This window comes from Psittacula echo (assembly GCF_963264785.1).
Source record: "Psittacula echo genome assembly, chromosome: Z".
In the NCBI taxonomy this organism is placed as follows: domain Eukaryota; kingdom Metazoa; phylum Chordata; class Aves; order Psittaciformes; family Psittacidae; genus Psittacula; species Psittacula echo.
The window spans coordinates 45,356,549-45,382,970 of NC_137742.1; the positions used below are offsets into that span (position 1 = coordinate 45,356,549).

The 26,422-nt window shown below is 42.9% G+C and overlaps 1 protein-coding gene across 2 annotated transcripts in view; it reads left to right on the forward strand.

The window, feature by feature from the left end:
- Positions 1–1,212: 1,212 nt before the first annotated feature.
- The window catches only part of DAPK1 (death associated protein kinase 1), a gene marked incomplete at both ends in the record, with an annotated part of 93,792 nt that continues 68,582 nt past the window's right edge, over positions 1,213–26,422 (forward strand). For both annotated transcript variants that reach the window (XM_080638216.1, XM_080638217.1), the window contains one exon: positions 1,213–1,274. In XM_080638216.1, coding sequence (XP_080494342.1) covers positions 1,213–1,274 — 62 coding nt within the window. The remainder of the gene's footprint in view (positions 1,275–26,422) is intronic.

Sequence of the window (26,422 nt, forward strand, 5' to 3'; positions counted from 1 at the left end):
AGCAATAAGTAGCACATGGGAAGACAGGAGACGTTAACAAATGCCAAATGCAAGGTGCAACACTCCGCAGAGACAACTGAATACACTTGGTATTAAAAAAAGCTCGCTGTTGTTTCCTGCTGGTAAGAGAGTACCTGTACACGGTACTCCACGCTTCCTTTGTGAGGAGCCGAGGCGCGCCAGCAGTGCCCGGGGCTGCCCTGCTAAACTCTGCTCCAGCCGCTGCTGCAGGGCCTGGAGAGCAGACGCCCCACCGCGGCTGCCCCCGGCCCCGCTTCAACTTGCCCGGGGCGGAGTCGCGGCCTCCTGGGGGGGTGGAAAAGTCGGGAGTGAGGCGCGGGGCTGCGGCGGGCGCGGCCGGTGGGAGCGCACACAATGGCCGCGCCGGGAGCACGCCGCAGAGCCCTGCCGCCCCAGGAGGGGACGGGGCAGGCGCTCGGCCTGGACGCGGCGCCACGGGCTCACCCGGGGGGTCGGGCTGTATCGCGCTGGGCAGGGCGGGACAACGCACACCTGGCCCTGCCAACCCCGGCTGCAGAGGGGGACAGGCCTCGGCGACGGGCGGAGGGGGGCGGTGGAAGGCCTCCCATTGGCGCGCCGGCCGGGAGCGCTGGCACCGCCTCACGGGGCGCGGAAGGGCCGGGGAGCCGCGGCGGCAGCGGGTGAGGGGCGAGAGGGTGAGAGAGCGGCAGAGAAGGCGGGTGGCCCGGCCCCGGCAGTCCCTGCCCGGCGGTGGGGAGGGGATCCCACGTCTCACTCTCCTGCCCTCGCCGTGGGCAGGGTACAGTTAGGTACGGGGATGCCCGTGGGCTCATGCCGCAAGTCCGGCGGCACGTCCCAGTTCACCGGGCAACAGAGCCAGAAAGAAATGCAGCCGGGCGCCGGCGGCTGGGCGGTGGTGCGGCTGCTGGAGGAGGGGCGGGGCTCCGGGCGCCGCTTTCTTCTCCAGCCGCCAGGGCAGAAGCAGGAGCAGGAGCCGGGGCAGGGGAGGTGCCCTCCGGCCCTCGGGTGCCACTTCCTCCGGGGCGGAGCGGAGCGGGCGGGGGGCGGCCCCGGCGCCGGGAGGGTCACCACTCCGCCGCGGGCAGGGGAGTTCACCCAGCGCCGCGCTCTTCCGCAGGGCTTGTAGCCGAGCGCGGGGCGGCTTCGGCGGCTCTGAGGCGCTGGTGATGAGGGCGCGGAGCAGAGAGGGCTGAAGGCGAGGCGACGATCATGACGGTGTTCAGGCAGGAGAACCTGGAGGAGCACTACGAGACGGGCGAGGACCTCGGCAGGTGGGTGCGGGCTGGTGCCGGCTTTGAGCAAGGGGAGCCGCTGCCGCTGAGCGCGGGGGGGCCAGGGCAGGCGCTGCTGTAGCCGCGTGGAAAGCCCCCTCGTCGCCTTTCAGTCCTGACGGGAGGTGCCCCTTCTGAGAAAGGGGAGTGGGGGTTTAAGCTACAGCGCGTTTGCGCTTATAATAGAGGTCTTTTGTGGGTTTGGAGCTGGGCAGTTCTTCGGTGGTATCGTCTCTGCTTGGTGCCCGTCGGGGTGCTGTGCGGGGTCAGCTGCGAAATTGTACTGCTGGCTGCTGCTAGCCCTGCGCGTAGCTGGGAACGTGGTGGTTTGTAGGAGTTGGTGTTTGTGTAGTGAAGGGCTCCGTATGCGTTGGTTTCGCTTTAATAAGACGCTTAAAGAAGTGAGATAAATTGCTTTTCATCCGTGCGGTGGAGATCACTTTCTGGGTATCCCTGTTAAGCTGTAAGTCTGCTGAGGGGATGTGAGCAGAGCGCTGCAGATAAAGCGTTGCCTCCCTGAACCATGATGCTTGAATGCTGTGTAGTGATCTTCTCTGAGTCCATGCTGTTAGTCATGCCTTGTTTTCTCAGTGCCTTCCGTGTTTCAAAACTGTTAGTTTAACACTGAATTATGTTATGTGCAAGTCTCCTTTTCATCTTCCTTTCCCCTTCTTTCAGAGGGAATTCAGTGGCATTTTAGCACATCAGTATGGCGGAATCCCTTTGTAGTGTTCATCTCCTCAATTTTAAAGCTGAGGATCAGAGTTTAATTACCACAGGGCAGTGTACATGGCAACATGCAGATGATCATGTGTGTGTTTGTGTGTACCTTTGCAGTGAAGGGATGAATAATAACAAATGTTGTAAACGAGATGCTGGCATAGGCAGAAACTTAGAAATGCAACACTGTTTCTTAAAAAAAACCCAACCCTACCAAATCAACAGAGAACTTCTACATCATTGGAAACTTCATTGGACTGTATTTAAAATAACCTTCACCCTACTTACGTACAAGTTTGTTGCCGTGACTTGTACAGGTACATGATAAATACGTACTTTGACATTGTGTTCTGGGTTGGCTTTTTGTATGTCTCGAATGACAGTCCGTGTTAATACGTTAGTACAACAGTGAAGTCGTATTAACTTATTGGATATCATGTTAGAAAGACATGTTATCATGCCAAGCCATAGTTTAGCTTGCGAGGCCTAAATATTTTGTTAGGACAGAAAAAATCGTTTGATTTAATTTCCATTCTTCTTGGCAAGAATGTATGAAGTGTTCTGAAATGTAGTTTTAAGTGTCTGGACTCTTAAAAATAAAATTGTGCTTGTGCTTACAGACACCAGTATGTGGTTTGGTTTACAGAAGAAAATAAAGACACATCTAGAAATTGCCCTGTTTTCTTAAGGTTCTTCAGGGAGAAGATGATGTCGGTATGCTAGTTTAGAAGGTGTTAAGGTTTGTGTAACCTCTCGTATTTATTTTGAAGAGAAAGTGTCAAAGCAATGTTAAAGAGAGCAGTTGCCTTAGACCACTCACACAAGAAATGCTTAAATGCATGGGTATTTTTCCAAACAGACACCCTGTGGAAATCACATGTTGGCTCCAGAACACAGCAGTGAAGACCAAGCATTTCATTTTTACAGAATGGGGAAGTGCAAATGCTGAGTAATATTATAAAGAAAAAAAAAGTGTTTTTCAAGTTAGCAGAATACTAGAAGGAGTATAGTGAAAAAATGGTATATTAATGTGGTCTGTTGCAAACATGTTATTATGGTACTGAGGTTGTTCTTGTTCATCTCAGGGCTAGATAGGTTGGCATGCAGTTTAAACTTGTAATATTTTAAGAATTTTAAAGAACTTTAAACTCTTCTGCCTCTTCCATGAAAAAAGTGAAGAAACCCAAGAACCTCATCAGTTTTATCTACTTTTGTGAGAAAATGCCAGTGGGTGGTAAAACACTGCAAAGTGTGTGACAGGGATTTTGCTTTAAAAGTGAAATGCAGTTATTTAAAAGGGCTAAAGCTTTCACTTCAGCATCACTTAAAAAAAAAAAAAAAGAATATTTCGCTGCGAGGTGTTGCCATAAAACTGTAAGAGTAAGCAAATCTTAGGATAGTTGTATGGTTTACTTTAGCGGTGTTTTTAACTTCTTTTAAAGCTTAAACTTCTGTGGTTGCTTGGAGTACTGTCTTGTAAATCCCATGAGTTTCTATTCCTCTTTTACCCCTTATGCAGGTTTCTCACCATTACTTTTGCATACAAATGTAGTTGCAAATGTCAACACTGAGGCTCAAAACTCAGAAAGCTGTGAATATTAAAAACACCTTTTACTTTAAAATTTCTTCTGTTCATCTGGGAGCCCACATCATGATTTAATACTTGAGCTAAGCAATGATGAAAGGTTCCATTTTGCAAAATCAGCCTTCCCCACCCCTTCTTAGGAAGAATTCCTTTATTTCCTCTTGCTTTGCTGCAGTCATGCAACAAACAAGGTGAATAAATGAACAGGTAAGTTTCTCTTGACAGAGGTGTGTTTGAATGAATGGATCATGAAATTCTAGGCCAGCCTGCCTTCTGAGAAAGCTCAGTGAAGACGCAAATACTCAGAAATTTTAATAATCTTCACTGTTTTCTCTTGTAAACTATTTAGCAGTCTTTAGTACTTTGTAATACTTCTGACAGAAGTGAGAATAAAAAAATCATTTTAATAAGAGTGATCTTAAAAAGATGTCTTGGAAAAAGCAAATGGGTTGTGTAAATGAAATTTTTGATTGAAATTAGTAATGGAGGTTTGAATACTGCGTAAGAACTGGAGTTGTTGGAAGCAAGGAGAAGAGATAATGTGCCTGGGCTGAAAATGCACTTTCTAGTTTTCTGGCATTTCACAGTGCTTTTGCAGAAAAAGTAATAAATGGTTCTCATCCTTTTACCAAAATGTTTGAGTTTTATTCCATTCTTTTGGTTTGTTTTGATTTGTGCCTGGGGAAAATAAAGGAAAATAAAGGCACTTGAGATTGTAAATCCTGACAGGATCACCCTTACTTGTCTTGCCTGTACATGATTTCTTCTAACATATTTGTGGATGTTCAGGTTTGTTTGTCTTAAGCTTTTGTACCAAGGGAGTCTTGTGTGAGACTTGTGGATCAAATATTGTCTTCAATGTAGAACGTATACGAAGACACTGCTCTTGGTCAGTGTTATGTTGCATTGCATGCCCTTTTTTTGTCTTATAAATCTGGAGTGATACCTATTACTTGGCATTGTTCAGATGCAGGCTACCTACGGATGTGTTGAGTAATTATCCAACCATGAAATTTCAAGGGGTGGTTGGAGATTATTGTGAAAAGGCAAGAAATGTACTCAAGCTGTTCATTTTAATTCTGCCTGCAGTTGCAGGTGATGTGACCATGCATTTTAAACACGCTGCTGCAGTGCTTTTACTCCATTCCACTCAGAATACAGGAATTCAAGTTTATCAGTATTTAAAACCTGCACCAGAAGTGCAGGCTCACTCACAGTGAGCATGAACACAAAGAGCTTAAATAGATCAAATTAATCAAAATACTAATTTTTTATTATTTTTTTTTTTTAATCCTCCTATGACTAGCCTTACTTGGGAGTTGCTACACACTGAGGGAAATGCAGCATTGGTTAAATAATTATAGGGAGATGTACCCGAACAAAGCTATGTTTTAGATGACATACTGTGTCTTATTTATGTGAATTGAAGGGATTTAGATCTTGGTCTTGAGAGCAGCTCCCTCCTCCTTCACCCCCACTCCACTTTGGGTTTTTTTTTCTTTAAACTGCCATGGCCTTCCTTAAAGAGATGCAGATTATTGAAATACAACTTTGGAATTGAAGAATGGTATTTGCATTGCACCGCGGTTTGCAATTTTTAGATTCTTGTTGATTCAGAAAGTTGGGAGAGTTATCATACCTTTAAACTTCAAGCTTGTTTGGACCTGCTGGACTCACCAGGGAAACACCTACAACTTGTTGTGGAATAAATGCTGTGATGAATTTCAGCAGTTTTGGAAACTGTTTGGAGTCTGTTTCTGCTTGGTAGCTCACTAAGCAGACATGCTCACAGTACAAAGCAGTAAGCTAACCCTGCTATCTAAGGTATCTAATCACCTTATCAGTTGTGAGAGAAAAATGCAAAGGATAACATGTTGAAGATGCTGATAAGAGAGAACAGGGAGTTGTGCAAATGTGTATTTACAATCTGAAAAATGTTCTTTTACCTTCTTTTGAGTGTTGAGTGAAAAGAGAGGGTTTTTTTTTGTAGTTTGGTTTTCCTTTTTTTTTCCCTCCCCCTGGATGCTGGGAACTGATTTCTGTAGTAAACAGGAACTATGTAGGCAGAGCATATATATATATATATATGCATGTATGTGGTTTTGGTTATTCACATATCAGTTTTCAAAAACACTGCTTTTTAGAACAGCAAAAAAGTATAAACATGAAAACAAAAGATACTTGGATGGCAACTGGAATTTGTACTTCAGAGTGCTTTTCAGGCTTGCCATTCTAAACTAATCTTGCTAAACTAGCCAACGTACTAAAATTTTGTGAGTATTGTCAAGCTCCATTGTGATATGTATAGGATGTGAAATTCCTTTGAGGTCACACTTCCTTTCAAAATGGTCACATTTGAAACCCATGCCAACCATCTTTAATAATGTTATAATGTAACATTTTTTCCTAGGAATTACCAAATCAGGAAGTCACACTGGGGGGCGGGGGGGAAGCACTGTGAAAGATGATCTGGTAAGGCTGAAAGTATTGCATGTAGGTAAGAAATTTTTAATTGTGGTACACTGAACTTTCCAATTTCTGTGGTTTTGGATTTTTCTGCTGTAATCTCATCTCCACTGCTCGATTAAGAGGCATGCGTTAACCTTCCCTCTCATACAGAGGTAAAATGGCTAAGTACTGAATATGCAGACCTCTGCAGTACTGTTTCCTGTGTTATTTGTACATGCACAACAATAAATACTGCAAGCGTGGAGCACACTGCTTCTATAGCTATGTGTGTGTGAATTGTGGTAGAACACGATAATTAATTACAGTAAACTGAGTGGATTTCATGAGTCTTTCAAAGGCCTTGCAAGCAGCCCTGAAAGCATTAGCTACCAAGCCACTGTTTGAGCAGGAAACCTGGTTGGTGTCTTTGTGTGCCTTTTTTTGGTTTTGAGTTGAAAATTTTGACATTTGGATTACAGTGAAGAACCCTTTCTGTGCTGTTTGTGAACTTTGTAAATGTTGTATTAGTCTTACTACCTCTCAGAGGAGAAGTTGGTTATTCTCTGCTTCTCTGCAAGTCTTGGCCCTGGTGGTTGCGTGGGTACTGAAAAAGAAGGTCTCTTAACTGGGAAGCATGGTGGGAGGAATTATTCTTCTATGTCTCAAGTCACTTTACCTCCCAGCCGTGCCTCAAAATGCCTCCTTTTCACAAATGCATAATAACCTACAAGCTGTTGATTGCACAGGCTACAAGAGGCTGTCATCATACAGTGCCACTGATGGCAATTACTGCCCTATAAAATGTGCTGAGAGGTTTGCTTCATGAAAACCCCAAGAGGTGCAGGTGCTTTTCGGGTGTTACTGCTTGGTCCGGCTTAGTTTATTTCTCACTCTGGGGGAGTGGGGGAGAATAATGCCTGCTTTGTAGGTCTTTTAAAATGAAGTGTAATTAAAACTAGAGCTTGCTGATTATTCTGTGCCTTCAGTTTAAATGCACAAATCTTCATAAGTCTAGACTCATCAGGAAGTGGGTAAAAATGCCCATGTTTGATTACTCTTCTAGACAGGTTTAGTGAGGCACAGTCAGTACTGGAGCTTCTTTGATACGGATGTGCTGAAACTTCCATTCTGTCTTTCTGTGCTTTGCTTTTTTGCCCTTCTGTGTTTGGGGAGTGGAGGGGTTTGGTGTTTCTTTTTTCCTCCCCATTGTCTCCCTTTCCAGATGTTCCAGTATGTCATTTCCTCTTCTGGAGCTGTACGTACCAAACAGAAACTGGCCCCTTTAGCTTAAGAAAAGGGAGGTTGAGGCCATCTTTCCACAAGAGATGTGTGCCAAGCTCAGTCTGTGCTGTTATTGCCTGAAAGCAGTTATCACTTTCCTCTGGTGTGTGCTTTTGTGGTTTTTTTTTTTTGTTTTGTTTTATGCAGTGGTGCTGTTAAAGGGGAGGGGGGAAGAAACACCTTATATCTAATTTATGGCAGCAGTGCACACTGAGATCAGCTGAAAGCACTGTGAAGTCTCCACCTGCATGGAGTTGTGATTGTCTGCGTAAATCTACCTCAAGTTAAATATGCAGCAGGGCCGAAGATGCTCACTTTACCACAAAGGTGAAGAACATAAGCCAGCAGTAAGAAAGTTAAGCTAGAAATTAGGAGAATGATGAATGATGGATGGTGCAGTGGTTCTAGAGTAACCTTACAAATGGTTGTTGCAGTTGACAGAGATATTCAAAAGTGTATCAGTTTTTGTAGGAAATTGTATGTTTCCTGTGAGACCCACAGCTGGGCTTAATGGCTTAATGCCCTTCTGTTTTTCACTGGCTTGGTTAGCAAACCTGTGCAACTTATTGGTAAATTTATACATTCCAAGGAGAAGGTGCCAGTCAAAGCAGTGGATCAGTAGTTTCTGTTTCCTGGGTGGTAGTGACTTGCGTAGGAGTTCTGTCTCAAATAACTGTTGTCTCTCACACTGTATTTTGACAGCGCTGCAGGAAGATAGGTGACACGAAGGAGGATTATCCACAAACCTGAAAAGTGTTCATTGGCTTACCATGCAGTGTAGTAGATCTTACTTAACCATCACTAGTTCATGGCTGAGCTATGTGGAAGCTGAGAGAAGCCTGGACAAACCCCAAAGATCTTCAAGTCTAAACTATTTTGTTGTATATCTTTGTTATGCAATGAATTTTGGAGTAAATTCACACATAAATGGTGTGAAATTTAGGGGAACTGGGTTCTCCTAAGGCCTGTGCCAAGCAGTCTGATGCAGGTAATGCTATTGAACTCTGAGATCTCATTACCTAGAAGGTGCTACAGAGAGAGTGGAGCCTGCATGTTTTGGTCAGTTTGGTGATGTTCCTGTTGTCTTTGGTGCGCTTACGGAACAGGCTAATAGAAGAGATGAATTGTAGGGCCAGGTATCTCCCCATATCCTCATGCAATACCTTGCTACATCCTCCTTTACGTGTTACCCAGAGCTCTTGTCCCTCCATTTCAAACAGATTGCTGCTTTTCTGTTCTGAGATGAAGAAGAAATGTGAAGGTGCTGAAGCTGTAGGAAGAAGCTTCTTGAGAGAGAAGACTTAAGACTTTGGTACATTTGGCTTTGCACCACAAAGCTTGCAGTGGTGTGGTTTTTAAATACACTGGAAGAACAAAAATGCTTGAGGACACAAAGACAATTTAGAAACTAGGTTTACATTTAGAGTGTTCACAGATGAACCTGCAAGCTGGAAATTAGAGGCTGCTTGCTTCCAGGAGAGTGAACTTGTGGGACTTGTCTTTGAAATGAAGACAGTGTGAACAGGAAAGCTAGATTGTGTCAAGACTGAGCTTGTAAAATTAAAGGAGAGGATTGCATGATAGTGTCCTGGGGAAGGAAGAAGCTGATGAGGATACAGTCATTGTGGATATATTAGATCAGTTTTACCTCTCTCTTTCAAGGTTTCCAGACGCACTGTAGTCCTTGAGGATGTTATTCTTTTGTATTAAAGGTGTTATATTTTTAGTGTGTTGCAGTTTGATGGGCTTTTCTGGTTGTGGTACACATTGTTGTTGGGGAGAATGTCTTGTATTATGTTCTTTTACCCAAATCCAAAATAGTTCACATGGTTTAGTTAGGATTGTTGTAAAACTCTACATTGCAGACCATCATGTGGATTACTCAATCTTATTCTCTTGGGTTTTACATTTTATTTCCTTCCCCTTGTTCCCTCCTGATTACACAAGCAAATGTGACAGACAATTTTGGCTTCAAGAGGCAATACTGTTGAGGAACCCCTGCAGGGCTGCCCAGACCATGTGCGTGCATTAACCACCATAAGCAGAGATCTTGCAGTGCAGTGATGTACCACTCTTTGCAAGAGTAAAGTCCCCAGTACCACCTAATTAGATGGTCTTGCCTGTACTTACCTACAAGAGAAACATCTCTTACCGGGTGGTCAGAAACATAGGGGATATGTCCAAAACTTGAAAGACTTCACAGTAAGTGTAAATCATAACTGTGTGTGCAACCTGGTTGAAAGATACAGTTCAACTGAATTTTCTGCTAACCTGTACAGAGGAGTGAGCCTTTGGAAAGGAAAAAAGAATGGCTTCATGCAGTACCATTCTGTTTGTGTGCTTCTTGCTTAAATAGAATGCTAAGTTAGCCTGTGACTGGACTAGTGTACTGGAAATACTTGATTTCCACTATATCTTTATTTGTGAACAATTCAGACTGTGTTTCTAAGCTTTCACAAGTTACTTGAGGAGCCCTACTTTCAGTCTGGTACGTAAGATGGCTTCTGGGCTTTGGCCCATTTCCTGTTTTCTCTCAAGTATGAGTAAGTCATTGTAAGAGTTGAGGTGCTGGATGGGTGTGCCTGTAGAAATGTTCACTTTGAGAACCTATTCATGTGCCACAGGAGCTGGTAGCAGAGGGGCATCTTCCCCAGGTCACACAGTCTGTTGAGGCTGTGGTGTTTCGGAGTTGTTACTCTTATGGGACAGAGAAAGTATGTTCATTTTCTGGAGGATTTGGTGGCTTTTAACTGTCTTGTGATTATAGGAAAGCAGTGTGAGGCCTCTCATCTCTTCTTTCTCTGTTTTCTGAAATTTTTAGTCTCATTGACTATTGGAGGGTTGGACTTCATTGCTGAGATGGTCCTTACTAATCCTGTATTTCTAAATGAAACTGAGAAAGCAAATGCTTAAAATGTGTAATCATCTGTACTGTGTGTGGTATGTGTTACTTGCCATTGTGATTACTTTGCCTAGTTATGTAGATATAACTAGGTGGAGTTAATTTTTATGTTAATTGATAATATTGTATTCTGTTCTGGCATGGTTTACAGCTAAATCATTTTGCCAGGTTTAATGGAGATAGAGATCTGAGGTTTTTCCCCTTTATCAACAAAGGAAAATAATATTAGTGGGTATTATACTTGGGTCTGACAGCTTTGTGGCCAAGAACTCAACACTTTCAATAGCTTTATCAACTAAACTGACAGTTTATTATTTCCTAGGAAAACGAAGTTCACAGGAGTCTTGGATGGTAATAAATTTTACTTTCTTCTGATACCTTATTTTTCGACTTTTGATTCCTGTATTGGGGCACTTGGCTCCTGTTACGTTTAATGAAGGGGATGCAGATGTAATCCTAGAGGAAGATATTTCACCTTGTCTCCTTGTGCTTGCTTCATCTTTTGAGGTGGGTTCTTTTGTGTGTGTGGTTTTTGTTTTGTTTTGTTTTTGTTTGAGGGAGGTGGGCTGTAGGGAGGGATTGTGGGGTTTTTTGGGGGGTTGTGATTTTTCTTTCTGTGTGTTGTCATTTTGGTGGGTTTTCTCTTTTTTTTTTTTTTTTTTTTTTTTTTTTCCTTTGTTTTGTTTGGGGTTTTTGTTGTTGTGGTTTTACCCACGCCCCAAGCTTACATAGACTTCAGGTATTTTGGTATGGGAACTAGGACTTTTTAGGTGTATTATCTGTCTGGCAGTATTTTCTTCATGAGCAAGCCTATCTGCGCAGAATTGCTTTTGATTCCCTGGGAAAGGAAAACACATCAGGGGATGTCTTAGTTCCTTATGTCTCATCTTTTCTCATTGCTTTTTACTTGAAAGGGCCTTCTGATAGTATTTACTTCACATTCCTGCCTAAAAGAAGGATTGCTTTCCCTGCTTTTATTGCCAGTTGTAACATTAACTAGAGAACAAACCATTCCAGATTATATCTTAAAAAGCTGGCCCACTTCTGCTGTCCCTTTTGTTCCTTTAAAAAGAAACCTTTACATTACTATCCCTCCTGAGAGTGTGTTGGTGCCTCGTCAGTGCTGCCCTACCTGCCTGCCAGCCTGCCTGGGTGTTTCTACAGGGTGGCTAAACCAGCTTAGTGGGGGGGGTCAGTGAATGGGAAAGATCCTGTTCCTCACTTGCTGAGCTGTGTTCTCGTTTCTTCTGTGCTCGTGCTGGCACCAGTCTGAGCACAGTCTGGAAGCAGGAGAGAATTACAGATTAATCTCCTTGAACTGGGTCACGGTGGGCACCGCAGGAGTGTCAGTGCCAGCCACAGGCATAGCATAGCAGGAATGCATGCCAGAGGGATGGGGCAGCCTCTGTTTGTGATGGATGCTGGCTCAGTCTACTAACACACACCATAAAGCCTGTGCCTCCGTGCTCTGTGTCAGTGCCGCACAGGTGTGGCTGGCTGAGACTGTGTGGAAGAGCTGCTCTGAACCGGGAAGCAAAACTTGACTGCCTGTCAACCATGGGCAGCCATTGGTGACTGCACAGTCTGAGTATGTTTTCCTTCGCCAGCAGCCTGAGGGTGGCCAGACAAGCCTTCCTTTGCACTGAGGTCAGAGGGGGCATCTTGGAGTATTGTTTTTTTTAATGTTCTAAATTCCTAAGTGCCCGAGCTTGTCTATGAGAAGGAGCAGTTGTGAATAAAGGCTGAAGAGCTAGGGATGCAGGCAATTATTTGGCTGTAAATAGCAGCTCATAAAACCATAATGTACATGGACAGTTACTAAGGCACTTGGCATGAGGTTTGTGTATATGACACAAATATGCTTTGTTTGTAATTCCATGTCTTCTTAAAAAGCTGCCTTCAGTCAAGAAAAAGCAGTATTTTCATCATTGGCTTAAATTTTTTGGCTTAAATGTTGTGTCTGTAGATTCTATTGCTTGTTGGCTTTCTGAAGGATTTAGCTAAAATCACATTATTGTGATTTTAGGAGAAAACACAGAAATTTTAGGAGAAAACACAGAAATTTTCCCATGCAAAAAATTACTCTGCTGTCTTCTGTAGAGTATAAGCTTGAGGTTGTATGTTTCTCATTGTGCTCTGGTACTGAAAGGTTAGTAAGAGACCTGTGGTTTTTACAGTGATTCTTCATACTTGATGGGAAGTAATGCAACGTGGTGAAATATGTTCCACACCTTTTAATTCCATTAATTTCTTGGGAAAGCTGAGTCATAACCTGTTTGGGACTTCGCAGTCCATCCTTCCTTCTGCTTTCAGATTTTACCCTTTTTATAGCAAGTGTTTGGTGAGTGATCCATACCCTATCACCATATTAAATGATTTTTCAAATATACTGAAAAAACAACATTTTCTTACATCAGCATCATTTAATGTATCTAACAGGTGCAACTGTGCTGCCAGTGTCATGCATTTGCGTATTTTTATTTGTGGCCATTCAAAGTAGATGGCTTCAGAGTCTAAATCTTCAAAGAAATGCTGCCTACAGGCACACTGTTATTGCTCATTAAGATCATAGGTCATGTGCTATAAAACAAGGAGGTTCTGAAAAGATGGAATGAAGGGAAACTGCTCATTGTGATGAAAGAGTGGATGGCATAACTGAGATCTGGTAAACATTATCACTAGATTCTTCCTCCTCAAGCTGAAGGACAAACATGCACTGAAGCATGCTTCAGAACCCATTGCTACAGAAGAGAAGCAGGAAACTCAAAAACATTCTATTTATCAAATAGCAGCGTCAACAGTCTTTAGCATCCCCAAAATGAAATTTGTTCTGCATGTCTATTTTAATATTCAGCCCAGGTGCCTGGTTTAAGAATTTCTGAGCAAGTGATGACTGAGCTTTTGTGTTCAGTTCTGAGTCAGATGTACATCGTGTACTTCTTTTAACGTATGCATATAGCAAAACTAACCTCTTATTTAATATTAATAGCTAAGACAGTTTGCAAAGTTCATGGAAAGACCAAATGAGGTGGAAATTGAAGTACTAAAGAACAGTAGAAGCATTTAGAATCCATCTCTGGCATTAAGTACTGGTACAGGATATTATGGCCTTTATTTATATTGATATGTACTTAGTCATTGATCCTTCAGGTACCTGTGTATGTAAACTCTTTTTTAATCCATAAATGGCAGTAACGGTAGCACTTTGCTTGAAAATCTATGCATTTTTCTGCATTATCCCACCTTTCTAGCTTTTTCCTTTTCATCGTAGTTGTAGTTATTATTTGAACTATTAGGGACTGGGCTAGATGACCTTTGAAGGTCAAACTCAAACTATGCTGGGATTCTGTGAACTGCTTACAAGTGCAAGTACTCTGCTTTTCATATGATAAGATGATTTCTGAAAAGGCTTTAGCGGATGTTCATGTATTCAGACCAAAGGGGTTTCAGCAAGCTCTAGCCCAAGCATCATTAATAGGAAATGGCTGACATCCAGCGGCCTTGGGAGTTTTGCAGGCATACATGTTCCCTTAGCTTATGCATAACATATAACTACATCTCAGTACAGACTACACACTGGTATTTTAAACAACTATGTCTATGAGTAGACTGCTGTCTGAATCATTTTCTTGAGTACTTGCTTGGGCAAATAAGATCATACCTAGTACTCCACATTCTGTAGTTTGGTAATCACTTAAGTGTAAGTGCTTGTGTTAAGGGACTTGAGACAAGGGACTTTCTCATATTTGAACTTTTTTTTTTGTTTTTTGCCTCTCCAGGTCTTACAAGAATGATACGTGCATGTTTTAGATTCAGTTCACTTTCATACTGGTTGTGTACATCTTGTATTTGTCACATGGTATAACTGCTATACAGTTAATGAAGTGTTTTGGTTTTATTTTCCCCGACTGCATGTTGACAAAGGGCCAGCTCCAAAGTCCTCTAGAACAGATCAGTACTACTTTGTTTATTTTACAGTGTTGGCAATGTACATGTCAAAGATCAATGACTTGGAAATTTTCATTGAGAGAGAACCACACAATACCGAAATTCAGTCAGTCTGACTGTACTTGTATTCTCTGAACTGTGGAGTACAAGTGAGAGAGACAATAAGAATGTGAAAGTGTAGTTTAGCACTGCTGTCATCTATATGTCATCTCCAAGTAACAGAGGAGCCAACAAGGAGAAGTGCCATGCTTGACCTTGTGTTCACCAACAGGGAAGGGCTGGTTGGAAATGTGACTCTCCAGGGCAGCCTTGGTTGCAGCAATCATGCGATGGTCGAATTAGAGATCCTCGGGATGATGAGAAGAGCGTGCAGCAAGCTCACTGCCCTGGACTTCAAGAGAGCAGACTTTGGCCTCTTCAGGAACCTGCTTAGTAAGGTTCCATGGGATACAGCCCTAGAGGGCAGGGGGGACCAAGACTGTTGGTTGTTATTCAAGGATCACCTGCTACAAGCTCAGGAGTGTTGTGTCCCGACTAGAAGGAAATGGGACAGGAAGCCCAGGAGGCCTCGATGGATGGATAAGGAGCTGCTGAGGAACCTTTGAAGGGGGGAAAAAAGAGGCTTATAGAAGGTGGAAGCAAGTACAGGCAGCATGGGAAGAGTACAGGGGTGTTGTCTGAGAAGCTAGGGACCGGGTTAGGAGAGCTAAGGCCCAGTTAGAATTAAACCTGGCTAGGGATGTGGAAGATAACAGGAAGGGATTCTACAGGTATGCTGCGAATAAAAGACAGACTGGGGACGATGTGGGCCCTCTCTGGAAGCTGTCAGGAGAACTGACTACCCTGGATTTGGAGAAGGCTGAGGTTCTTAATGACTTCTTTGCCTTGATCTTCACTGGCAAATGCTCTGACCGCACCACCCAAGTCTTAGAAGGAAGACGCAGGGACTGTGAGAATGAAGACCTTGGGCCCACTGTAGGAGAGGATCTGGTTCGAGACTGTCTTAAGAACCTGAACGTGCACAAGTCCATGGGACCTGATGAAATCCATCCGTGGGTCCTGAAGGAGCTGGCGAATGAAGTTGCTAAGCCACTGCCCATCATATTTGAAAAATCATGGCAGTCAGGTGAAGTTCCCGATGACTGGAAAAAGGGAAATATAACCCCCATTTTCAAGAAAGGGAAAATGGATGACCCAGGGAATACAGACCAGTCAGTCTCACCTCTGTGCCTGGCAAAATCTCGGAGCAAATTCTCCTGGAAGGCATGCTAAGGCACATGAAAAACAAGGAGGTGGTTGGTGACAGCCAGCATGGCTTCACTAAGGGAAAATCCTGCCTGACCAATGTGGTGGCCTTCTATGATGGGGCTACGAAACTGATGGACAGGGGTAGAGCAGTTGATGTCATCTACCTGGACTTGTGCAAAGCCATTGACACTGTCCCACATGACATCCTTGTCTCTAAATTGGAGAGATATCAATTTGATGGGTGGACCACTCGGTGGATAAAGAACTGGCTGGATGGCCGCACACAAAGAGTTGTGGTCAATGGCTCAATGTCCGGCTGGAGACCAGTAATGAGTGGTGTCCCTCAGGGATCGGTGTTGGGACCAGTCTTGTTTAACATCTTTGTCGGTGACATGGACAGTGGGATTGAGTGCGCCATCAGCAAGTTTGCTGATGACACCAAGCTGTGTGGTTCGGTTGATACGCTGGAGGGAAGGGATGCCATCCAGAGGGACCTTGACACGCTTGTGAGGTGGGCTGATGCCAGCCTTATGGAGTTTAACCAATGCCAAGTGCAAGGTCCTACACTTGAGTCAGAGCAATCCCAGGCACAGCTACAGGTTGGGCAGAGAAGAGATTCAGAGCAGCCCTGCAGAGAAGGACTTGGGGGTGTTGGTCAATGAGAAAATGAACATGAGCCGGCGTCAGTGTGCGCTCGCAGCCCAGAAAGCCAACTGTATCCTGGGCTGCATCAAAAGGAGCGTGATCAGCAGGTCAAAGGAGGTGATCCTGCCCCTCTATACTCTGCTCTCATAAGACCTCACTTGGAGTATTGTGTGCAGTTCTGGTGTCCTCATCATAAAAAGGACATGGAACTGTTGGAACAAGTCCAGAGGAGGGCCACGAGGATGATCAGGGGACTGGAGCAGCTATTGTATGAAGACAGGCTGAGAAAGTTGGGGCTGTTCAGCCTGGAGGAGAGAAGGCTGCGTGGAGACCTCATAGCAGCCTTCCAGTATCTGGAGGGGGGCTGTAGGGATGCTGGGGAGGGACTCTTCATTAGGAATTGTAGTGACAGGGCAAGGGGTAATGGGTTAAAACTGAAACAGGGGAAGTTTAGATTGGATATAAGGAAGAAGTTCTTTACTGAGAGGGTGGTGAGGCACTGGAATGGGTTGCCCAAGGAAACTGTGAATGCTTCATCCCTGGCAGTGTTCAAAGCCAGGTTGGACAGAGCCTTGGGTGGTATGGTGTAGTGTGAGGTGTCCCTGCCCATGGCAGGTGGGTTGGAACTAGGTGATCTTAAGGTCCTTTCCAACCCTAACTATTCTATGATTCTACTAGGAAGCTACTAGCTCTTGGAGATTAGCAGCGTGACTTAGTCTCATTTAAGGTAATAATAAGAAAGGGATTGAACAGATGTCGAAGAATGTTTAAAATCTAGCTTTGAAGTTTTCAAATTGTATGTATAATACTTGTGTACTTTGGCCATCTCATGTTGAACTATAATAGATGAAATTTAGAAGTAAAAACTAATTGTATGGTAAAATGAATTCTCAAGAAGGAACCACTGATATTCAACTTGCTCAAACCGTAAAGGGTTAATATTTATGGACTTGGCTAAGCCTGGCAGATAATGAATTGAGCTGTCTTTTATACATCCTGTGCTCAGCAATTTAGATAACAGGAAATGTTTAACTAGGAGTAGAATATTTGCCTGTGTAAGCAAGATAAAACAAAGAATCTTGGCCTTGTTGAGCAAATTCAGGTAAACATTGATAAAAGAGGAACGACATGGAGCATTGTTTCTAATTTATGTCTGCATGAGCAAGATACAACAAATATGATCAAATAAGGAAGCTCTACGTGGGGTGAAATAAAGAAAAATACCTAGAAAAATAACAATTGGGGTCGTAAAAAACCGCCCTCCGACTCAAATAAAAAGACTGCCAGAGCTTTGTGAGCATGTGTGGCAGATATTCATGAATTCCAAGGAATCATTTAAATATGCATGACTTTCACAGGAAATGTGATGAATGTGCATGTGTTCCTGTGATACAATACTTACTTTTGAGAACGCCAAGCAGACGCGTTTAGTGGAGGGATCCCTTGTGTCTCCAGCACTGCAATAAAGAATGCCTGTTTTCTAAGATTTCAACGCAAGTCTTGGAGAGTTTTATTTGATGAGTTTTATGGTATCATTTTGGTGACTCAGACAGGACCCTGCTTCTAGACCTCGACGGATTCTGGGATCGTGGAACCTCCACCTGGCACTGAGGATTTTCTTAGAGAAAACCCTGATCCCCGGACCTTAGAGCTCGAAGTAAGACCCCTGGTAAGTGCAAAAGGCATTCTTTTAGGCAACCCCATTCTCTTAATTCTACACAGTGGCTGGGTGTTTTGGGTTTTGTGTAAGCTCGTGGGTTAGAGTCCCGCTTGATTTGGTAATCAGGGGTTAGAGTTCCCAAAGGAAGGGAGATTCAAGTCCTCCTGGTATTGTATAGGTTTTGAGTTCCCAAAGTATTATTACTTGTTATTGTTTTGGTAAGTCATTCTGTAAATTTTGGCTATTTGAATTATTTGTTGAAGTTGGTATGGGTAACAAAAGTTTGAATTCAGGTGATATTGTAGAGAAGTCATGATTAGGATGTATTTTAACTCATTGGAGACAAATTGTTGGCCCCCCAGGATGGGTTGTGACTCTGGAAAATTTGATCGAATATTGTAATCAGTGGTGGCCTCTATATAAATTAGATGATGGAGAGAAATGGCCTTTTAGTGGAACATTGGATTACAATACCTTGTTACAATTAATGCTGGTTTTTAAATGAGAAGGAAAGTGGGATGAGACAATGTATGCAGACGCTTTACTAAATCACCGGGAGTGGCAAAAGAGGTGTGGAATTCATTTAGCTTCCTCAGATTCCTTAATGTTGGCATTAGAGAAAGATGAAGAGTAAAAATCTCAAAAGGTCATGTTCAGCTGTGATTCCAACAGCCTGGGACAGAGTAGTTCCAGGGAAATCTAAGCAAGCAGAACCAGACCTTAACCCAGGATCCGTACTGGAAAAACTTTACAGGAACTTTCGAGACTAGATTTGATAAATAAATCCTTGGACTTGGATGGTCCAGCCTATCCTTTTCAACTGGGAGAACCATTAACAAAAGTGGAAAGGTCCTTTTTAGGTACTACTAACATCTTACACTGCTGTAAATCTTGAAGGAAAAGGACCTTGGTTTCACTACTCCAGCATCAAGAGCACTTCTTCTCAATGGATAACCAAACAAATTTGGTTTCCACTGAGGAACACCAGAACAACCAACAAGTGGATAAAGCTGCTAAGATTGAAGTGGCTCAGATGGACTTAGATTGGCAACATAAGGGTGAATTATTTTTGGCCCAGTGGGCCCATGACACTCCAGGCCATCAGGGCAGAGATGCAACATACACATGGGCCCGTGATCAAGGGGTGGGCTTAACAATGAACACTATTGCCCAGGTTATTCACAACTGTGAAACATGTGCTGCAGTTAAGCAAGGCAAACGGTTAAAGCCTCTCTGGTATGGAGGACGATGGCTGAAGTATAAATATGGGGAGGCCTGGCAGATTGATGATATCACACTCCCACCAACCCGCCAAGGCAAGCGCCATGTGCTTACCATGATGGAAGCAACCACTGGATGGCTAGAAACATACGCTGTGCCCCACGCCACTGCCCGGAACACTATCCTGGGCCTTGAGAAACAGATTTTGTGGTGACATGGCACCCCAGAGAGAACTGAGTCAGACAATGGGACTCATTTCTGAAACAACCTTATAGACACTTGGGCCAAAGAGCATGGCACTAAGCGGGTATATCACATCCCCTACCATGCACCAGCCTCTGGGGAAGTCGAATGGTACAATGGGCTGTTAAAAACTACACTGAGAGCAATGGGTGGTGGGACTTCCAAACATTGGGATACACATTTAGCAAAAACCACCTGGTTGGTCAACACCAGAGGATCTGCCAACAGGGCTGGCCCAGCCCAGTCAGAACTTTTACATATTGTAGAGGGGGACAAAGTTCCTGTGGTGCACATGAAGAATTTGCTGGGGAAGACAGTCTGGGTTATTCCTGCTTCAGGTAAAGGCAAACCGACTTATGGGATTGCTTTTGCTCAGGGACCCGGATATACTTGGTGGGTAATGTGGGAAGATGGGGAAGTTTGATGTGTTCCTCAAGGGATTTGATTTTAGGGGAAAACAGCCAATGAACTCAATTGTATGCTGTTGCCTCCTATGTAACACTTTTATAGCCCACCAACTAGATGTCTTCAGGTCACCAGTGACTGACCCTGACTTCCTTCCCACCATCATCCCAACAAAGAATGAGCTTTGATGAAACCAGAGGAGCTCAGCAGTGACCAGACAAGTTCCACAGTGTCATCAGCAGGCAACAGTCCAACACTGCACACCGTCTGTCCTGCTCTGAAAGACTGTTACAAGAGATGGAGCCTGACATCATGGACTGGATGAACTCAGCAGATTTATAGGGATTGGTCCATGCACTAAGGAATGATATCTCTCTCTTTTTGTGTGTGTGTGAATGTAGAGAGAGAGAGAGAGAAAGAGAAAGAGATACAAGACACGAGACAAGAGTGATGGTATATTGAAAAATGTGGGATCTGAGCCTAACATGAATGATATGGAATAAGGGGTGGACACTGCCCTGGGTTCAGCAGTAGCAGTCATTTTTCTCCTTCTTAGTAGCTGGTGCAGTGCTGTGGTTTTGACTTTCAGCCTGGGAACAGCACTGGTAACACCGATGTTTTTAGTTGCTGCTCAGTAATGTTTACTCTGACCAAGGACTTTCTGAGTCTCATGCTCTGCCAGGGAGGAGGGGAAGCTAGGAGGAAGCAGAGACAGGACACCTGACCCAAACTAGCCAAAGGGTATTCCATACCACAGCACGTCATGCCCAGTATATAAACTGGGGGGCAGTCTCCTGCAAGGGCTAGATCGCTGCTTGAGTCAGGCTGGGTATCGGTTGGCAGGTGGTGAGCAGTTGTATTCTCTTCCCTTGTTATTTCCCTTATCATTATTATTATTGGTGGCAGCAGTAGTGATTTGTGTTATACCTGAGTTACTGGACTGTTCTGATCTCAACCCGTGGGAGTTACATTCTTGCGATTTTCCTCCCCATCCCTCTGGGAGCAGGGGGAGTAAGCAAGCGGCTGCATGGTTTTGAGTTACTGACTAGGCTTAAACCATGACAAACCAGATGATACTGGTTGTGTGGTAACAAAGCTAGACAAATTTTGCCATCCAACTGGAAAGGAGCTTTAGTTCCCAATATAACAGTTTTTAAACAAATAGCACCTCTTGGGTGAGTCATCCATGTGAGTCCACTGGAGAAGTAATCCATTGGTAGAAGAACAGACCAGATTTCACTCCTTTGCAGGACTTTTCTGGGAAATGTAATGAATATCTATGTATTACTGTCACATAATACTTGCTTTTGAGAACACCAGGCAGACCCATTTGGTGAAGGAATCCCCCATGTCTCCAGCACTACAATAAATAATGCCTGCTTTCTAAGATTTCAGCACAAGCCTTGGAGAGTTTTATTTGATGACTTTCATGGTATCGCCATGAAAAATTCTTTATCCCTTGAGCAGGAAGAAGTTTTACGGCTCCTAAAGATAGCAAGTCACAGTATTTGGATATTACACTATTGTGTATAAAGGAATAGCCAGCAACTGGATTTCTCTGTCTCCCTTGCTTCCCCTCTCTGTTATGTTGTAATTGCTCTTCCTGCCTAAGCAATAACTGGATCAGAGGAGGGAAAAAAACAAACCATTGTCTGGCCATTGCTCAGCCTCTTGTATAAAGTTTCAGTGATGTTGATAACTTGCATTTCTTGTCTCCTCTACTGGCACAGTGACAAGCATGCATTTCTGGTGTTACCCAGACTGTACAAGTGAATGCTGGATAGAGAATATGAAACTGAAGACAGAGCTGAATTGTTTATATACATACAGTAAGCAGGGAAGGTTTTGTCTGTGCCTGTCTGATGTTTGCCTCTCACCCACCTATTTTAACTGTTCAAAGCCCTATAAAAAGCTCGAAAGAGAATTTTGTCTTTGTTTAGCTACTTTCAGACTTAGTTTAGTGAACTTCTTACAGCAATCTGTAAAGTTGTTAGTGTGTCTTTGTTTTGTATCTGCAGTAATTTATGGGTTTCCAGGAGGACGGAATCATCAAACCTTTAGTAATGCTTCTAGCTTTTTCAGTGTGCCTTCTCTTCTGAACATCTGCTGCCAGCGTAGACCTAGAGTACTTTATTCATTCAGATTTGCATTCCAAAACCCACATGTGAATAGAAAAAAAATAATAAATCTGACATCAGAATTCCTGCTCCTGCAAGAGAATCTGAGTTGTTTTTTTTTTTTTTAAAAAGAGCAAAACAGAATTACAGAACTCTGTAAAAGCATATAATACCTTTCTATTCTGGTGAACAGCAACAAAAATCTGCTTTTTTACCTGACTATTAAGCCACATCAATCCATTGACAAAAGTGTAATTGAGAATGAACAAGACAGTACTGATGAGCACATTGATGTAAAGGAGTTCCTTTTTGTTTCTGTGTACAGCTTGTAACTTGGAACAACACTTTTCCTATTTGTACACAGATGCCAGTTCTTCAGTGCCAAGAATGTTCCTTTCACACACTATGAAGTTCTAGCAACAGAGCAACTTCTCCTTCTGGCAAACGCTTTGCATGTGCTTGAGAGTTAAAATAAATCTTTCTATTCCTTTTCTGCCTCATCTCCTCCCCCACATGCTTTTATTCCTTGACCTTCAGCTGTGCTAAACTAATTTTCAGGAGCACAGTTTGACCTAATTGCTTAGCAGAGTATGATGATGGAGAAATCCCATATATTGTCTGCTAACACTATGGTCATAACTTCTTTAAAGTCATGTGCTCCTTTGAAAGAAGACCACACTGATGAGAGGGAGGGCTGTGTTCTGGCCCTGTCTCTGGAGGATTTAGCAGCTGCACGATCTCTCCTTTCTTTTTCTTTCATTGAAATACCATTGTCAGTGCCACCTTTTCTTTCTGAAAAATCACTGTCCTCATGCTGCGTGGCACTTATGAAAGAGATAGAAACTCTCTACTCTGTCTGAATTGTGAATCCATACTTTCACTAGATGAAAAATACTCTAGTGGAAGGTGTTCCTGCCTATGGCAAGGAGTTGGAACTAGATGATCTTTAAGGTGCCTTCCAACCCAAACCATTCTGTGTGTTTCTTAGAAGGCTTAGGTGTGGGCATAGTGTAAATTTGAAATGCTCTGATGATTTGGAAACAAGATAAATAATAAGAGACCGGAAGACAAAGTAAAGCAGGATGTGCAAATGATAGCTCGTTGCTCTGAAAACCTTCAAAGCAGAGCAGCCACCAAACATGGTGGGAAGAGAGAAAGCATGACAGGCTTTTGTCAGCATGTTCACATCCACGGAGCCTGTAGTGTCTTCCTTACCTGCACCTCACTGCAAACCTTCATCTTTCTTTTCAATACTGGTGGTACTTCCTCTCTAGTTCATCAGGGCTATCTCTAAAAAAACCCTGAAGCTGTAGGTTGCCACAGACCAAATCCTCCATCTGTTGAAGCCTGCGTTTCCTGCTGTTATTCGTTGCAGTGATGAATGTGGGGCTACACTGTGAAAGCTGTCTTAACACGCTTCTGGTCTAAGCTGTGCATAATGGTAACGTAAATGAGAATCAAGCGAAGAAATGTTTTCTCTGGCTCCTTTGTGAAGCAGATGGAAATTATTTCTGAGTTCTTTGTATGTGTCTGTCTGTACTAAAACAACTCCCAAATTCAGTGAGGATGGGGGAGTTTTTCTAGCGTATGGAGTAGTGTAGTGACAGGAAAATCCACTTGCGAATAAAATCGTCAGTGTCAAATGTGAAGTTTTTAAGGATTATTGAAGTTAGTGGTGTGCAAAGTATGGTGAAAGGTAAAATATCAGTGTTTCCTAGCTGCTGTTGGATTCATTAGTTAAATAAATATGAGCTATTAAGTTTTGTCTTTTGCTGCAAGATTGATTGTGTCTCTGTAGGAGACTTCTTCACTGTGCAACTCCTGCTGAATTCAAAGCTCATCCATTGTAGCACTTTGTATTGCTGTCATCATGACTGTTTTGAGGAGAAAAAGCAGGCTGAGGTGGGAGAGCTGTTCTGACTGTTACTTTCAGTTGAAAATAAGAATACAAGTGACTCGTTTTCCCCTGTCTTTCAGCAGTAGTTATCCCATTTTTCTGGGTTTGTTGTTTTTTTTTTTTTTGTTTTTTTTTTTAACTTTTAAAAGAAATTTAAAGGTAACTGCCCTTTCAAATCTCACATGCCATGTGTTGTCAAGGGGGTCTTTTCAAATTAGTATTATTCTTTTTATGCAATTCTATTGGTCTCTAATTTATACTGTAGAGATTTAAGACCCAAGGTCCTTGAGCATGACCTTAAGCTGCCCTGTAGTAGGTCTCTTGGAGGTAACGAGGTAAATGCACTTGAGTATATTTGTAAAAGAGCTTGCTCGCTCTTTTCTTAGATACAAGGGTGAAGGGGAAGAGGAAAAAGGCTTTATGTGCTTGTTTGTGGGGACATACAGGATGCATGGTATTTGGGTTTCTGTGCTTGTTTTTTCTTCCATTTTACCCCATAAAATTGTATTGTAGTTGGATATTTTGAGAGGTCCTGTGTTTAGTCAGCTGTGTAAAATTGCTTAATGATAAAGATCTGTTCCCTCACCCAATTCTCTTGCTCATATTGGGAAAGTATGAATTTTTAAAAGCCTTTTAAGCTGTCTCATTTTAACACAGCTTTTTTATATCTACTAAGTAATGTTATCTTTAATAGTGTTTATGCGCTGGTGGTTCTTCATATGTTCTCAAGAATTACTAACTCTGCTGACACAGAGAAAAAGAGATATCTTACAGAAACAGTTTCTCAGCTACCTTTAGACCCAAAACACTGGAAAAAGCAAGGTAATGTAATGTGATGTGATACTTCTTGAACTGAGAATTAATCCATCCTTTATGGAAGGGAGTGATGGATATGGTTAATATCACCCTGTTGGTGGTTATAAAATGTACGTGCTTGTGTTTGGATGGCAGATAGCTGCCAGGTAGTAGGTAATGGACATTTATTAGAGGCACCATATAGCCTTTTGCTGGAGTGAAAGCAGGTTTACCGTTGTTCTACGGTAGACACATGTAAAGCATGTGTCCTTGTGCAGTGTGGAACAGGGCACTTACTCTTAACAAAAGTGAAGCAGACCTCCAAGTCTTGAGTGCTGACTGGAGTCCTGCTGCTTACCTTACATTTTCAGTAGCTTCCCCATGTCTCAGGGTTGCACCTGGAGAGGCTGGCTAATCTTTGTAAAGATCAAATCAGCTTGTTAAGTATGTTTGATAGCTTGTTTATATGTGTAGCTTTGTATAATCAATTGTTTTCAACCCTTTCTTCTCCCTTCTCTTTCTTCCTCTTTGTATCAAGGTTCAGCTGTTTCTATATGCCACCAGAAACAACACATCACTGCATTCTGGTTTTGTCTTGGGTGTTATCTTCGTTTACATTTGCTTTTTGTCCTTTGCACTTTGCCAGCTATTTAATCTCAACATGACACTCTCTTCCTGATGCCTATTGCATTTGTTTCTTTATCTCTGGCTATCAAAATGCACCACACTATTCCTAATCACTTAATAAACACCCAGAAATTGGGATTTTTCAGGATGTTTGTAAGTAAAGAAGGTGTGGAAACGTCTCCATTTTTAGTCTGGGGCTATCTCCTTCATCTGTGATGTGCTATTAGCCTATCTTTACTCGTCATCCTGATTGTATCATTTGCTTCAGAAGGTTTTCTTGTGTGGTAATGAGCTCACCTTGATACGTGGTGACTTCCCATTGACTGATTAGGGGAGTAGAGTGATAATGCAGTCATAGCTGTTTTAACCAAAAGTGATTTGAATACTGTTACTTCAGCTTAAAAACGGTGAAGTTGGGATCACTAGTATCTGAACACATCTCACAGTGAATTCTTGACATCCATCTTAATTAACGCTGCTAATTATTTATCTTGCTTATGCATATTTAACTGGTGGAAAGTTTAATTTCTCTGTAGTCATTTAGAATTTTTAGTCTGAAAACTTTAACTGTGTTTTTTATGTAGGGTGGGAAGATGTTGAGAAGAAAATTAAGGTAAACATCTGAAGGATTTTTACCTTCAAGTGCATTTGAGAGGCCTTTAACTGTCAATTTACTGCCTCTTTCTCACCATTTGCAGTAGCTACTTTGCCTTGAAGCTCTTTTTTTAGGTGTTTAGGTGTCCTGGGTTCAGCTGTGACAGTTATTTTTCTCCTTCTTTGTGGCTGGTGTGGTGTTGTGTTTCAGATTTAGCCTAAGAACAGCACTGATAACACCGATGTTTTCAGTTGTTGCTAACTAATGCTTACCCTGACCAAGGACTTTTCAATCTCTCATGCTCTGCCAGGGAGGAGGGAAAGCCAGGAGGAAGCAGAGACAGGACACCTGACCCAAACTAGCCAAAGGGGTATTCCATACCACAGCATGTCATGCCCAGTATATAAACTGGGGGGAGTCACCCGGAAGGCCCAGATCGCTGCTGAGGTCAGGCTGAGTATTGGTCAGCAAGTGGTGAGCAATTGTATTGTGCATCACTTGTGCTTATTGGGTTTTTTTCCTTTCTCTTTTTAATTTTATATTCTCTCCCCTTGTTATTTCCCTTATCATTATTATTACTGGTGGTAGCAGTAGTGATTTGTGTTATACCTTAGTTACTGGACTGTTCTTATCTCAACCCATGGGATTTACATTCTTTCAGTTCTCCTCCCCATCCTGCTGGGAGCTGGGGGAAGAAGGGAGGGAATGAGCGAACAGCTGCATGGTTCTGAGTTACTGCCTGGACTTAAACCGTGACATTAGGATATGCAGTCTTTTGCATTTTATGTTAGAGGAGGTTATGCTGAACCTG